Source organism: Bufo gargarizans, chromosome 5, assembly GCF_014858855.1.
Source record: "Bufo gargarizans isolate SCDJY-AF-19 chromosome 5, ASM1485885v1, whole genome shotgun sequence".
Lineage (NCBI taxonomy): Eukaryota > Metazoa > Chordata > Amphibia > Anura > Bufonidae > Bufo > Bufo gargarizans.
In genome coordinates, this window is record NC_058084.1 from 136,788,293 (window position 1) to 136,803,803 (window position 15,511).

Here is a 15,511-nt window from a genome sequence, read left to right on the forward strand (position 1 = left end):
ATCCAATATATTCCAGAACTGTAAGGGTTACATAGAATCTTAAATCAATATAATGCTATGCGACCACGACAGTGCTGGAAGTTCATGCCGGGTGCTGCGCTGCGTCCGCAGCGTGACACTCGCTGGTCTGAAAGGGGCCTAAGAACGCTTCTCGCCCAGTCCTGGACATTTGGATTTAGCTGCAGGCCGGCCTGTGTTGAGCGCATTCAGCGTTTTGCATGCCTGGTAGTTGAACTGGTGCGCCTATAGCTAGTGGTGGTATTTTCTGAGGTTGGTATGCTTAAAATATAGATATAGAAGCAGTATAGTTATAGTTCAAATCAGACACCAGACACGTTTTGGAGCCTGCTTACTTCTTCCTCGGTGATGGTACTTTGTCCGCCTGCTTCTCGGCGTGTGCTGCCGCTGGAACTCCGCCCCCATTATAGTCAATCCGACAGCTGTTCACCCACCGGAACAGCCTGCCGGAGTCCCCTACCGCTAGTGTGAAACTAGCCTAAAATAAAACAAAACATTTATGTATACTGCTAAAAACTTTCAGCAGTATACATACATGTTTTATTTTACAATAATATTCAATAAATGTAATATTTTTTATTAACTGGGCTACAGTTTCATCCTTTTTGCTGTTTTATGGTAATGTGAAAGGGTCTTCATTACTTTTGTTGGCATATGAAGGTCAAATTAACACTCATTATACTGGTTATTCTTTATATAAAGCACTCAGTCAGCTCATTGTTGATGAAAAGGGACTATTAGGAGTGCCAAGTCAGCTGTATATCCAATCAAAAAAAGGATCAAAATCAATAATTAGGACTGGCTCTGCAAGTAATATCAAAAAGTATGTGAGATATATAGCAAAATTGTGCCATCACTGAGGAAGAAGCAAGTAGGCTCCAAAACGTGTCTGGTGGCATACAGGGCTGTACTTTTGATTTTAACTATAACTATACTGCTTCTATATATTTTAAGCATACCAACTGAAGAAAATACCACCGCAAGCTATAGGCGCACCAGTTCAACTACCAGGCATGCAAAACCACTGAGACTCAAACGCTGAATGCGCTCAACACAGGCCGGCCTGCAGCTGAATCTAAATGGCCCGGACTGGGCGAGAAGCGTTCTTAGGCCCCTTTCAGACCAGCGAGTGTCACACTTCGAACTCGCAGTGTAGTAGGAACCGCAGTCATTCCTACCCCATTCAGGTCTATTTATTATCAGCAGCACATCCCAGATTACACAGGGAGGTGTATGGCCAATAATCTGCATCTTTTGCCCCACCAGCCAGCAAACTAGCGTTTGCGAGTTCATGAACTGATCTGCTGCGCGATTATATGGGCCAATTTAACGGAAACAAGTGTTTGTATGAGCGCTCATTCCCGATAATTGGCCCAAAAATTGTGCAGCCTAATAGGGCACTCTAGATCAATGATGCCTGATTCTCGGCAGCACAACTTCCTGTGTAATCAATAATCAGGCCGGTGGATGTGTGATCAGATGTGTTATCTGAACATTAGGCAGCGTAATAGGGTCCTTAGCCTCATTTTTTTTCTCCAGTAAACCCCTTTGTGGTGTTAATTGCGGTTTCTCCTACTCTGATCCGTCAGGTAATACACGTTTTATTTGCTGTATGTGGTAGATGAGAATTTGCTACCCCAGTGACTGTATGTGACTGTGATGTTTTACTCTTCCAGTATGTTGTGGTTAGCAGTAAGAAGATAATATTTTACAATGATGAGCAGAATAAGGAACAGTCCAACCCATCCATGGTACTAGATATAGAGTGAGTATCAGAAGACTTTTTTTCCCTTGACATTCTCTAATAATTGTTAGGAGTTTAACCAAATGCTTTCTAAAATTGACACATTTTAGTGTAGCCTATATAATTTCACAAAAACGGAACCAGGTACCTAGTGTGTCACTGTATGCATATTTGTGAATGAACATAGAGAATTTCCATTATCAACCGTTCATATGTTTTCTTTATTTAGTAAGCTTTTCCACGTCCGCCCTGTTACACAAGGGGATGTTTATCGCGCGAATACTGAAGAGATCCCGAAGATATTCCAGGTAGGTGCCGCATTCATTGCACCCTGCAGCTGGAAACACTCTTGCAGTTTGAGGTGCAGCTTAAAAAAAAACTGCCAAAAAACATGTGGCTCCAGCCTTAATGCTTATTTCACACATATATGATATAGAATGAGTCCAGGTCTGTTCAGGGAAAAACTGACTGACTGGTTTTGCACGCAAGTTTAAACAGGTTTTTCCTCAATTGCGTTCAGTGTTTGTTTTTTCTGTGTGAATGCAATCGCTTTTTGATGTGTTTTTCACGCATGACGATCAGTGATGAACGACGCTCATGTGCACAGAACCATTGAAATGAATGGGTCAGGATCCAGTCCGGATGCTATGTGTTCATACATGCATCGCTTCCGTAGGGCAAACTTGCTCATGTGAAAGGGGCCTAAAGGGAAGCAGAAAATGCCATGCTCTTTTCATCAGATTTTTTTGTTGTTTTTGCTCGTGGCTCCTCTCCCTGGTCTTTGGAGTGGCAGCCTGCACTCAAACACCCCCTGGAGACTGTATCAGTCTGAAACTTTTTTTTTGGTCGTCGTTAGTAGGGTATTCCAGTTGTGGAAAGTTATCCACTATGCACGTGATTGTGGATAACTATCAGTTTGGTGGGAGGGGGTCCTACCGATGGTACTCCACTTGATCATGAGAACAAGGACTCCTTGGCATGTGGACTCCCAATCGATTCGTCCATGGGAGTTAGGGAAATGACCACTGTACATGGCTGTCTCTGAAACCCCCATAGAGATAAATGGAGCAGTGGTGCGAAAACCCATTCCTTTTTGAACGCCTGTGGGGCATGGAGTCCCCATTCTTGTAGTCGTTGTTGGTCCCAGCAGTAAGACCTCCACCTATCTAATAGTTATCCCCTATCCTTTGGATAGTGGATGCGTTGCTACAACCAGAATACCCCTTTAACTACCATTACTCCCATTGAATGTGGAAGCCACCAAGGAAAGTTTTTTTGCAATTAAATAGCAAAAAAATGCACTTTTGTACTATTTGTTTTATTAATTACATTTAACATCTGAAACCTTCCATTTCATCGTGGCAGTCTCATAGTGCACGAAGGTTCGTAAACCTGTAGTGATGTTCCCACTATATATTTTTCATCCTGTCAGATACTTTATGCCAATGAAGGCGAATGTAGGAAAGATTTGGAATTGGATCCAGTGCAGCAAGTGGAGAAGACCAATTTCCTCAACCACAAAGGGCATGAGTTCATTCCTACACTGTATCATTTCCCAGCAAATTGTGAAGCTTGCTCCAAGCCATTATGGCATGTTTTCAAACCTCCTCCAGCACTGGAATGCAGAAGATGCCATGTTAAGTGCCATAGGGACCACCTGGATAAGAAGGAGGAGCTCATCTCCCCTTGTAAAGGTTAGTATTACCTATTTCAGCCTACAGTGATGCATCTTTTAATTGTAACTTCTCTATTTGTCTTTTGAGTCTACACTAGCATTTGGATAGGTTACCATTATTTTGGCTTTCACAGTTACGGCCTTTACATATTTCTTTTTGAGTCCTCTTTTCAGTCTACATACATACATAATACTGACCTCAGTCTAATGTAGAGGTTGCATGTATATTTACTGTGAATGCATAGGGGTAATTTATGAATCCTTTATGACCACCTTTTTTAAAAAATTCCACTGCTCGTGGCACTTAAAAATAGGTGTTGCTTATCAGGAGGGTAGGAGCCCCACCAGCCCAACACACTTATCACTATGTACACCAGAAAACTAAAATCTATTCCAGCCCATAGCGTGCGTCTCTTAATGGGGGTTATCCCATGACCAATGTAAAAAAATAAAAATCAGAAATCATACAGGACTTGACAACCTCTTTCTAACAAAGCTAGAACCAGCCCTGTATCTCACATGGATCCAGAGATCTCCCCATTCATTGCTCTGCTAGATTTATATCAAGTGGACTGCTCAGGGGAGTGTCTTATCTGCAGCAGCTACAGGGGCGTGTCCATGCTCTCCCTATCACAGCTCAGGAGGCCTAATTTGCATATTACATAGAAAAATAACTTGGATAAGGAGCCTCTGATTGACAAAAGAAAAGCCGGAGCTATGTGTCTATGCAAACAGTTTGATAGGAAGGTCGCTGGTGACTGTCCCTTTTAAAGTGGCATATGAAACACCAGTCTTAGTAAATCTGCCCAACAGCCTTTACTGTAAAGTAGTGCAAAGCTTAACGGGAATCTGTCTGCTCCGAAACACCAAGCAATGTATAGTGTACGTGATGCCGAGTCCAGGTATATTGTTTTCTCGCCCATTTTCCTTGGGGGACACAGACCTTGGGTATAGCTCAGCTCCCTAGGAGGCGTGACACTAAGTAAAACTGTTAAGCCCCTCCTCCATCAGCTATACCCTCAGCCTGGAGATAGAGGCTACCAGTTTTAGCTTAGTGTCCAAGGAGGCAAGACACCCCCCTGCTACTGCAGGGCTGTTTTCTCCTTGTTTTAATTTTTTCTCTAATTTTGTTATTTTATTTTTGTTTTTTCCTAGGGATACCAGAGACGCATTGGACCTCTCTGTTCTCCCGGGGTTGAGCTGCACCAGTGCCAACGTATTTGCGCTGCTGCCTCCCCCACTGAAGCAATAGGAGGATCTGGGCAGCACCGGCTCCCCTACATCCCGCCAGCTAGGGGGTCGCCCACACGCCAAGCCCCTCTTCCAGCTTCCTGCCACTGCGGTGCCAGGGGCTGAAGGGGCGACCCTGCTGGAAGGAAATGAGGGTGAAGACAGGTAAGATGGCTTTTCCAGCCCATTCCCTGTCCCTGTTGCACTGGGTTCGGGGGGGGGCACCCGTGGTCGGCCGTTTCCTGCGCTTCTCAGAGCGCTCTGTGGGATCTCCCCATCTGCCTGCTTTTCATGTACCTCCCGATCTTACACATCCCGCCGCCGCCCGCTGCTTAAAAGATAGCCCCTGCTTCTTACTACCTCCCCGCCGCCGCCCGCTCCGTACCGTGATCGAGGGGGCGGGGCTTAGGCCCGGCATCGGCGGTTCGGTTCGGCGGGACGGGGGTCAGGTGACCACCTTACCTTCCGACGTCCGGTTATACCGCCACGCTTTTGGGGCCTGCGGGCCCTTCTTTGACAACATATGCCTGGGAATCTCGGGCAGCACGGGGTGCGGGTGTTTTTTCGCGCGCGCGCGTCATGGGGGCGGAGTTTCGTTATGAAACATTCAAGCGTGGAGGGGGCGGAGCTTGTTCCCGCGTCTCTGCTCAAGCTTGCCGCGCTTCCTCACTCCGGACTGAAGTGGAGACACGTGGGAGACACCGGTGCATCGCTGGGGACGCACGCTGGTTTTCTGGCTGCCTCGCGGCTGCTGATCTGGACCTTCGCTCCTAGGGATCTGACCTGACGTTCTTCTGAGGCACTGGTAGGGCTGTTAACCCTCTCCTAACCCCACTGGTCATAGCCGCTGCAATCCCTTGTCCCTGTATCAAGGTACGACCACTTGTCAGCATGTCTGATCCCACGGGTGCCCTCAAACCCTGGTACCACGCCTGTACCGCCTGCAAGGCACTTTTTCCAAGTGGGCAATCTGAGCCGCATTGCCTTGCATGTCAGGCCCCGGTGCAGGGCCCGCTTTCTGCTGTGCCCCCTGTTGTTTCTGAACCCCCTGACTGGGCTAGGTCTCTGTCTCTGGCGGTGGAGAGCCTTACACACGTGGTGGGCCGTCTCGTGGATAGACCGCCTCTCCCGCAGACTGCCGAAATCCCTGTCGCACCTGCTGGGAATGCCGTTTCTGCCGCCCCCACTGATTCCCTGCCTCCCAGTGAATCTTCCAGGGCCCGGCGTACTCAGAAACGTTCAAGGGTTGAGCGCACATCTTCTCCTGATGTTTCGCTCTCTCCGCCATGCGTGCGAGCTCAGTCAAGCCTATCCTCTCAAAGGGATACGCCTTCTGAGGGAGAACTGGCGGATTCGGATGTGGACATGGACTCAGAGCTTCCGTCAAAATTGTCATCCGCGGTGGGGCATCTTATCACTAGTATCCGCGATACCTTTCAGATACACGATGACCCCCCCAGCTCTGAACAGGCCGGCGTGTCCTTTCTCCGACCCAGACAGGCCTCCAAGGTCTTTCCCATACATGCAGATTTTTCTTCTGTGGTATCCAAGGCTTGGACTCGGCCAAACGTCCGCTTTGTTACACCAAAAAAGCTGGACACTTGTTATCCCTTTCCGGCGGAGTCTGTGACCACCTGGACATCTCCGCCCAAGGTGGATCCTCCTGTGGCTCGCCTGTCCAAAAGCACTGCTATTCCTGTACAGGACGGATCTTCCCTCCAGTCCGCTGAGGACCGTCGGACGGAATCCCTTTCCAAGGCAATATTTTCTGCCTCTGGTTCAGCCCTTAGACCGGTTTTTGCCTCCGCCTGGGTTGGAAAAGCGGTCTCTGAATGGGGTTTGCAGCTGGAGCAGGAGTTGGGGTCGGACGTTCCTGTTCAGGACCTCCGTTCCTTAGCCCAGCTAATTATCCAGGCTGGAAAATTTATTTGTGAGGCCTCCCTGGATGCGGGGGCCCTCATTGCCCGTTCCTCTGCCCTGGCGGTTTCTGTCAGGAGGGAACTCTGGCTGAAGGTTTGGGCGGCGGACGCCGCTTCCAAACGCTCCTTGGCCGGTCTACCGTTCACGGGTTCCCGCTTGTTCGGGACCCGCCTGGACGAGCTTATATCAGAGGCCACGGGTGGGAAAAGTACTCTCCTTCCCCAGTCCAGGCCAAAGGGCGCCCCACGGGGTCGCGCGGGTTCGTCCCGTTTTCGGTCCTTTCGTAAGCCCTCCGGATCTAGACCCGGGGCCGGTTCTTCTTCCTCTGGCCCAACCCAGGATAGACGCAAGAAGCCGTTTTTTCGGGCGCAACCTACCTGGCGCAAGACCCAGCCTGCACGGGCTACCACAGGCCAGCAGCCCTCTGCCTGAAGGTGCGCCCCCACCCACCCGGGTGGGGGGCCGCCTTCTCCTTTTCAGGAACGTTTGGCGGAACCACATCTCAGATGCATGGGCGCTCGAGATTGTATCTTGCGGGTACAAGATCGAATTTGCGGCCATTCCGCCAGACCGTTTCTTCCGGTCCCGTCCTCCGCGGGACCCCGTACGAGCGGCCTCTTTCTTCGCGGCCGTTCGCTCACTCATGGACAAGGGTGTCATCGCCCCGGTGCCTCCGACGGAAAGGTTCAGGGGGTTCTACTCGAACCTCTTCGTGATCCCCAAAAAGGAAGGCTCGGTGCGACCGATCTTGGACCTGAAGCGCCTGAACCGCTTCCTCCGCCTGCAGAGATTCCGGATGGAGTCTCTCCGGTCCGCAGTGGCCTCCCTGGAAAAGGGGGATTTCATGGCCTCCATCGACGTTCAGGATGCATACCTCCACGTTCCGGTTGCTCCATGTCATCACCGCTTCCTACGCTTCGCGGTGGGGGACGATCACTTCCAGTTCGTTGCCCTTCCCTTTGGTCTAGCAACGGCTCCTCGGGTGTTCACCAAGGTCCTGGCCCCTGTCTTGGCCCTTCTACGTTCAAGAAGTGTTTTTCTTCTTCCGTACTTGGACGACATCTTGGTCAAGGCACCCTCCCTTTCACAGGCATCCGGCAGTGTGGATCTCACTCTGGAGACCCTGACGCGGTTTGGTTGGATTATCAACCACCCCAAGTCTTCCCTTACCCCCTCCAGACGGCTGATCTTCCTGGGGATGCTCCTGGATACGGAACTGGCAGAGGTCCGTCTTCCGTCGGACAATCGTCTGGCCCTTCGCGGGTCGGTTCGCAGCCTTCTCCGTCATCACCGGCCTTCCCTCAGATCCGGCATGCGGTTGCTGGGGAAGATGGTTGCCTGTTTCGAGGCAGTGCCGTTCGCACAATTCCATTCCCGCACCTTTCAGAGGGCGATTCTGTCGGCCTGGGACAAATCACCGAGGAGTCTGGACAGGACCTTCCTTCTGCCTCCCCTGGCTCGGGCTTCCCTCAACTGGTGGTTGCATCTCCCTCTGAGGGGGAGGTCCTTCCTTCCACTGAACTGGCTGGTGATTACCACCGACGCCAGCTTACGGGGGTGGGGGGGGGTTTTCCCTCCCCGATCCGTCCAGGGCGTTTGGTCTCTATCGGAGTCCAGACTTCCGATCAACATTCTGGAGCTGAGGGCAGTTCTTTTGTCCCTCAGACACTGGACCCATCTACTGAGGGGCCGCCCTGTTCGGATCCAATCGGACAATGCCACGGCGGTGGCGTACATAAACCATCAGGGAGGCACCCGCAGCGCTGCGGCGATGCAAGAGGTGTCCCTCATTCTCCTTTGGGCGGAGACGCACGTGCCAGCCTTGTCTGCGATTTACATCCCGGGGGTAGACAACTGGGCGGCAGATTTCCTCAGCCGGTCCACCATCGATCCGGGAGAATGGTCCCTGCACCCAGAGGTGTTCGAGGCCCTTTGTCTTCGCTGGGGTCGCCCCGACGTGGACCTCATGGCCTCCAAATTCAACCGCAAGGTTCCCCTATACGTATCCAGGGCACGGGACCCGGAGGCTTACGGCGCCGACGCGCTTGTCCTTCCGTGGTGCCAATTCTCCCTTCTGTACATCTTTCCTCCTCTTCCCCTCCTGCCACGGGTTCTTCGGAGGATCGCGGCAGAGGGCGTTCCCGCGATTCTGATCGCCCCGGATTGGCCCCGTCGGTCCTGGTACGCCGACCTAATGTTGCTGTTGGCAGACGTTCCGTGGCCACTGCCCTCCAGGGAGGACCTTCTCTCTCAAGGTCCGATCTTCCACGAGCATTTAGGCTCGCTACGTTTGACGGCGTGGCTGTTGAGACCGCCGTCTTAAAGCGACGGGGTTTCTCCGCGGACGTTGTCCGCACCATGATCCGTGCTCGTAAACCCGTATCTTCGAGGATCTACTATCGGGTTTGGAGGTCCTATCTGGGGTTCTGTGAGTCCCGGAGCGTCCCACCTCTCCGGTTTTCTCTTCCCACGATCCTGTCCTTCCTCCAGTCGGGCCTGGACCTGGGGCTGGGCCTCAGTTCTCTGAAGGGACAGATTTCGGCGCTGTCTATTCTTCTCCAGCGTCCCCTGGCCCCTCTGGGGCCGATTAAGACCTTTTTGCAAGGGGTGGCTCACTCTGTTCCACCGTATCGCCCTCCGGTTCCTTCCTGGGACCTGAATGTGGTGCTCTCGGCGCTTCAATCTGCCCCCTTCGAGCCCTTGCGGGAGGTCTCCCTTCGCCTTCTGTCCTGCAAGGTCATCTTTCTTGTGGCCATCACGTCTCTCCGGCGGGTGTCTGAGTTGGCGGCTCTTTCTTGTTCCGAACCTTTCCTGATCTTCCACCAGGATAAGGTTGTGCTCCGACCAGTCCCGGCTTTCCTGCCAAAGGTGGTCTCCGCCTTTCACATCAATGAGGACATCGTCCTTCCGTCGCTCTGTCCCTCTCCTTCCCACTCCAGAGAACGGGAACTGCACCGTCTGGATGTGGTCGGGGCATTGAGGATTTACTTGGAGGTCACCGGATCCTTCCGGCGCACGGATTCCCTGTTTGTGGTCCCGGAGGGTTCGCGCAAGGGTTTGGCGGTCTCCAAGGTGGCCATTGCCCGGTTCATTAAACTGGCGGTGTCTGAGGCTTATCGAGCCAAGGGTAGGGCTCCGCCTTTCGGCGTCACTGCTCATTCCACCAGAGCAGTCGGGGCTTCCTGGGCGCAGAGGCATCGAGCCTCGGCTGAGCAGTTGTGCAAAGCGGCCACTTGGTCCTCTTTGCACACTTTCACCAGGTTCTATAGGGTGCATACGCACTCGTCGGCGGATGCTGCTTTGGGCCGCCTGGTCTTGCAGGCTGCGGTTTCCTGATGCTCCGGTGGTCCGCCTTGGGTTATGGTCCCTCCCTTCTTGGACTGCTCTTGAACGTCCCAAGGTCTGTGTCCCCCAAGGAAAATGGGCGAGAAAAGGAGATTTTTGTATAACTTACCAGTTAAATCTCTTTCTCGCTCTTCCTTGGGGGACACAGCACCCACCCTTCTGTGTTTGGTTCTAGGGTTTTGGCTGGCGCCCCGTTGGGTTGTTGGCTGTTGTTTGCATTGTTGGTTGTTTCCTTTCACTACTTGGACACGCAACTGGTAGCCTCTATCTCCAGGCTGAGGGTATAGCTGATGGAGGAGGGGCTTAACAGTTTTACTTAGTGTCACGCCTCCTAGGGAGCTGAGCTATACCCAAGGTCTGTGTCCCCCAAGGAAGAGCGAGAAAGAGATTTAACTGGTAAGTTATACAAAAATCTCCTTTTTATCTTCATACTCTTTTTTGCATTCACAATGGGCTGGGCTCCGATGAACCAGCGGTAAAATGCACATAACTGAAAGGACTCAAAGAGGAGGTGTCCTCCCAGTACATTTTACTGCTGGTTTGTAGGAACAGTGTCAGAATGCAAGCGAGTATGAAGAAAAGAAGACCTAATTGGACTCGGCACCATTTACACCATACACTGCTTACTCTAGTGGGGGGTGGAACCGATAGATTCTCTTTAAGCATATGGCTTAGTCAGCAGAAAGCCGTGTGAAGTAAAGTCGCCACCCTTTCATTTGTGTGCTTCCTGTATGAATATACCCATCTTGGTCTGTTTCTAATTTTCTTCATTGTTCCCGCTCTTCTATTTCTCAGTGAGTTATGATGTTACAACTGCAAGAGATATGCTTTTGTTGGCGTGCACTCAGGATGAACAGAAAAAATGGGTGTCTCATTTACTGAAGAAAATACCCAAAACCCCACCTTCAAATTTTGTCCGCATCTCCCCAAGGAGCATGTCTACTAGGTCAACAAACCAGTCCTTCCGAAAGCCTATGAAAACTGGTTCTGGAAAAGCCAGGTAAAAGTTCCTGGAACTGGAAATTGTAAGATGTGATCCTGTACTTGCCCATCATTAAGCGTGGGATGATTGTCTATATAGGACTGTGATTTTGGAAATGTTTCAAGTAAATCAAGCTCATCATTTCATATAACATGTCTGACACGTTACATAGAGGGGGTGCAGGGCTTTCATGAATGCTTGGCCCTTTTAGGCTCTTCCATCTCAGCGATGGGCCATTGCCTTTCTCAGCTTCATTTTGGAGATTCTAGTCTATAACCCATCGTCAGTCTGAAAAATGCTGGCAGAAGCTGGAGGTGCATTTAGGAGAGCCCTGCAGCCCCCTCGTTCTAGTAATTGGTGGGCATCTTGGCACCTAGACCCCTGCAGACCCCACAACTTCAGAAGTTGAATGTAGTGTTCATTACACTTAGGCTCCATTCAAACATCCGCAATTCCGTTTCACATTTTGCGGAACGGAATTGCGGACCCATTCATTTCTATGGGGCCGCACGATGTGCGGCCCGGATCCGGAAATGCGGACCCACACTTCTGGGTCCGCAATTCCGATCCCGAAAGAAATAGAACATGTCCTATTCTTTGCAATATGCAATTGCGGACAAGAATAGGCATTTTCTATCAAGTGTCGGCGATGTGCGGTCCGCAAAATGCAGAACGCACATTGCCGACGTCCGTGTTTTGCGGATCCGTGGATTCGCAAAACACACACGAATGTGTGAATGGACCCTTAAAAGCAGTTGCATAACCAACATTTGTCACAGTATACATACCAAAGGGATTCTTACGTGTTGCACTCTAGTATATTACTTTTTCAATATATGGTTTTGGTGGCGACACTACATAGTCTTATTTAGACTGCTGTATGGAAATGCTATTTTTTCTTTGGCAGTATTATTTTGGCACCATACTTTAGAGCACATATAATTAGAAATTTACTGGTGTATGGGTATTTAAAAACTATATTGGCAGACCAAAAGCAAGTAATGCACACAGCAGCATCAATCTGTTCAGAGTTCAGCTGTTATGCAGTACTCTCCTACCTTTAAATCCATCAGCAAAAAGTGATTGGATCTTCTCAATCGGGGATCTGCTTGGTTCTCCAGGTCGGACCTTGCTAGTTCCCTCTTGTCTCTTTACATCTCCCTTCTTTTGATTGTTAGACCCCAGTGATCTGCTAAATTGTGTCATCACTGTGTGAAAGGTCCTAGAGGGGCTTTAGGTACGTCTAACTTGCTGGAACGGTCTTAATAAAATCCATGTCGTGGTTTCTTCTCTTTTCCAGCTAATCTTGGTTGGCCACTGTGCATTCATGAAGCTGGTCTTCCATATTTACAGACTGGTGCAAAGAAGCTGCTATATCCATCGGCAAAGGAGCAACAGGCTTTCAGGGTGACTTTTTCTTCCTCTTCCCATTGCTAAAGCACAGAGAGCATGTATGAGGGTCTTTTCTCGTGGGCTTGTCTACGGATAGAATAGACGGATTATTACTATGTAATGCAAGTTGTTAAAGCTTAGCTATGTTTATTTTCATATATATTTATATTATCCAAATCAATGTAAAGTTATTCTTTGGATATCTATGGAAGCCTGTTGATGGGGAAACAGCTTATGCACAGATGAGGATGGCAGGAACTGCGCCACGTATGGATATCAGAGGAATATGTCTCAATGAGAACAGAAGTTCCTGTATATTATCTCCATCTTCCTGAAGACTGCAAATTGTTCTTGCAAAAAGTGACCACTTGAACTCTAGTGCCTTCACTTTCCGGCTGTTGGTAGCCTTATGTCAAAAGCACTTGTGGGAGGACAGAGTCTGTTTTGTGCTTTGCATATATTATACAGCCATTCATCAAAGTGAAAGGTCAACAGATACGTTTTAACTATGCATTTTACTTGTTTTATTACTTTGTTTTTGCCAAGCCATATTGAAACGTGTTTAATACATAGAGGCATTAGAAACTAACAGTACAATCCAAGTTCTATGTGTGTTTTGAGTACATCATTCTGTTTATTTTGTATTGTTTTTGCCTTACAGTTTTTAAAGATACAGAACGTTAAGTTAACGGACATATAAAATATGTATGCACTGTGTGGACTTGTAAATTATTTGTTAGAACACTTTATTGGGTATTGCTTTTGTTCTTTTTAGTGCCTTATTTCATTTATTTTACTGCCATGTTTTGTTTGGTTTTCTTTTTTAGCGTATGGGCACAAAACTTGTATCCTGAAGATAATACCCTTTCCAAGTCACAGGTTTTACCGGGCTCATATCACACTGCTTTTAACGGAGGGAGATTAAAAGGCCATTTACAAAAGGGTTTAGAGGCAAAAGTTGACTCAAGTATTTTCAGATGTCAGTTTTACATTCCTAGTAGATAAACCCATTACTTCTAGGGTTTTAAATCTCTGATTAGCTCCATATTGGAGCAAATCAGTATCATAGCCAGCAGTCGGCCTGTTATTTGTACGGCTGTCTGGTCACCAATTCCCTTAGCTGTCCTGCAGAAGACTTTACAGACCAGGCCTCAAGCTGGTGTACAAGGAGTTGTGCCCGGTTACACTGACGAGCCCATTCCTTACGGTTGCAGTCATGGAACAGCTATTGTGTGGAGGATAATCGTTTGTTTGCTTTCTTTCATGGTTTAAGAGAAGACATATCATGTGATTTCTGAACAATCACTGAGCTAAACTACCTGCTATATGGTTTGTTTTAATAAAAATATGCTGAGCATACAAGCTTGAAAGCATTAAAATAGTGTTTCACATTTTTATAAACTCTTGATAATATAGGGATTCTAATATAAATGTTCCTGCTTATCAGCGGAGACAGGTTAAGGTATGGGCAATAATGGTTTATTTTTTTTATTTTTTTTACCAAATACCTCCTCAATAATTTATAATGGCTTTGCAGTTTCATTTCTTAAATAAAAATAGAAAAAAAAGCACTGGAACCCTAGTTTGTCTGAAGGCAATTTGCATGTTACAAGTGGTATTGAAATCCGCACTGATGGATATGTAATAATAAACATATCTGTTATTAATATACTAATGACTGTGTGATCATTTGAAAAGAAATAAACATTATTTATAGAACTCCAGTTTTCTATTGATTTATACTTGTGGGATATGTTGCTGCGGTTTTCCCTTTCCATCAGTCTTAAGCTTTTCTGATGGCAGCACAGGAGGATTTATCTGGAACATTTAAACCATCAAGGTGAGTCAGAGTCGTGTACTGTAGAGATTACTTTTCAGTATTCATCCCATTATCACCAGATGCAGGATTACAATGAAAGATGACACCACTCACAGAAGGTGATGGTAACCGATTGTAAGGCTGAAAAAAAGACATCTGTCCATCCTGTTCAGCCTGTCCATCCACAGCTTTTCTATTCTCCCCTCACTGCATAGCAACATCTGCATGTACCAAGAAGGTGCATAGTTTCTCTGAGCAATTGAAAAGTATTGTTGGCAGAACATACAAAAATGTGAGTGATGGATGTCCGTTTAGAGACCTTCTACTCTCTTTTTAACAAAAAAAAAAACCCAACTTAAACAGAGATCTTTCATACAAAAGATTCAGGGTGGAGTTGCGTCAATCCACAGTTTCCTACCTCTTTCAAGATTGCATTGTAGATGTACATAATGGACCCTACTAGCCTATTCCTATTCGCCCAGACTCACATAAGTATTTAGGAGTGGTGATTCAACTACAAAAAGTAATTCTCCATCCATAGTAAAGAGCCTTACCATTTGGAGAAGCCAAGCTTGAATCGAGGCGTGGGGGGGTTTAGACATCTATTGTCCGCCACATACAATGCTGTCTTGACACCTTTTTCTGGGAGGTCATTATCACCTACTGACTCAAATTAGGATAATGGAATCAACACCTTTGACCCCATGCTGGGTATAATTACCAGATGTTGATTCAGTTACATATTTTTTCCCAGAGAATTCTTGTACAGTCACTCAGAATTGAGAAAGCTCGTTGGAAGAATGAGTCAAAGGTGTTGATTCCATTATCCTAATTTGAGTCAGTAGGTGATTGGGTGTATAGCAAGAGGAATTACCAGTAGAAAGAGGGAGGTGCTCATGCCGCTCTACAGAGCACTAGTGAGACCTCATTCGGAGTATTGTGCGCAGTACTGGAGACCATATCTCCAGAAGGATATTGATACTTTGGAGAGAGTTCAGAGAAGAGCTACTAAACTAGTACATGGATTGCAGGATAAAACTTACCAGGAAAGATTAAAGGACCTTAACATATATAGCTTGGAAGAAAGACGAGACAGAGGGGATATGATAGAAACTTTTAAATACATAAAGGGAATCAACAAGGTAAAAGAGGAGAGAATATTTAAAAGAAAAACTGCTACAAGAGGACATTGTTCTAAATTAGAGGGGCAAAGATTTAAAAGTAATATCAGGAAGTATTACTTTACTGAGAGAGTAGTGGATGCATGGAATAGCCTTCCTGCAGAAGTGGTAGCTGCAAATACAGTGAAGGAGTTTAAGCATGCATGGGATAGGCATAAGGCCATCCTTCATATAAGATAGGGCCAGGGGCTATTCATAGTATTCA

At 47.9% G+C, this 15,511-nt stretch overlaps 1 protein-coding gene across 1 annotated transcript in view; it reads left to right on the forward strand.

The window, feature by feature from the left end:
• Positions 1–13,981, forward strand: part of ROCK1 (Rho associated coiled-coil containing protein kinase 1) — a 131,185-nt gene extending 117,204 nt beyond the window's left edge. Inside the window, exons 29-33 of the mRNA XM_044294801.1 lie at positions 1,695–1,783; positions 1,992–2,070; positions 3,195–3,456; positions 10,728–10,932; positions 12,215–13,981. Coding sequence (XP_044150736.1) covers positions 1,695–1,783; positions 1,992–2,070; positions 3,195–3,456; positions 10,728–10,932; positions 12,215–12,218 — 639 coding nt within the window. The 3' untranslated portion in view covers positions 12,219–13,981. The remainder of the gene's footprint in view (positions 1–1,694; positions 1,784–1,991; positions 2,071–3,194; positions 3,457–10,727; positions 10,933–12,214) is intronic.
• The last annotated feature ends 1,530 nt before the right edge of the window (positions 13,982–15,511 follow it).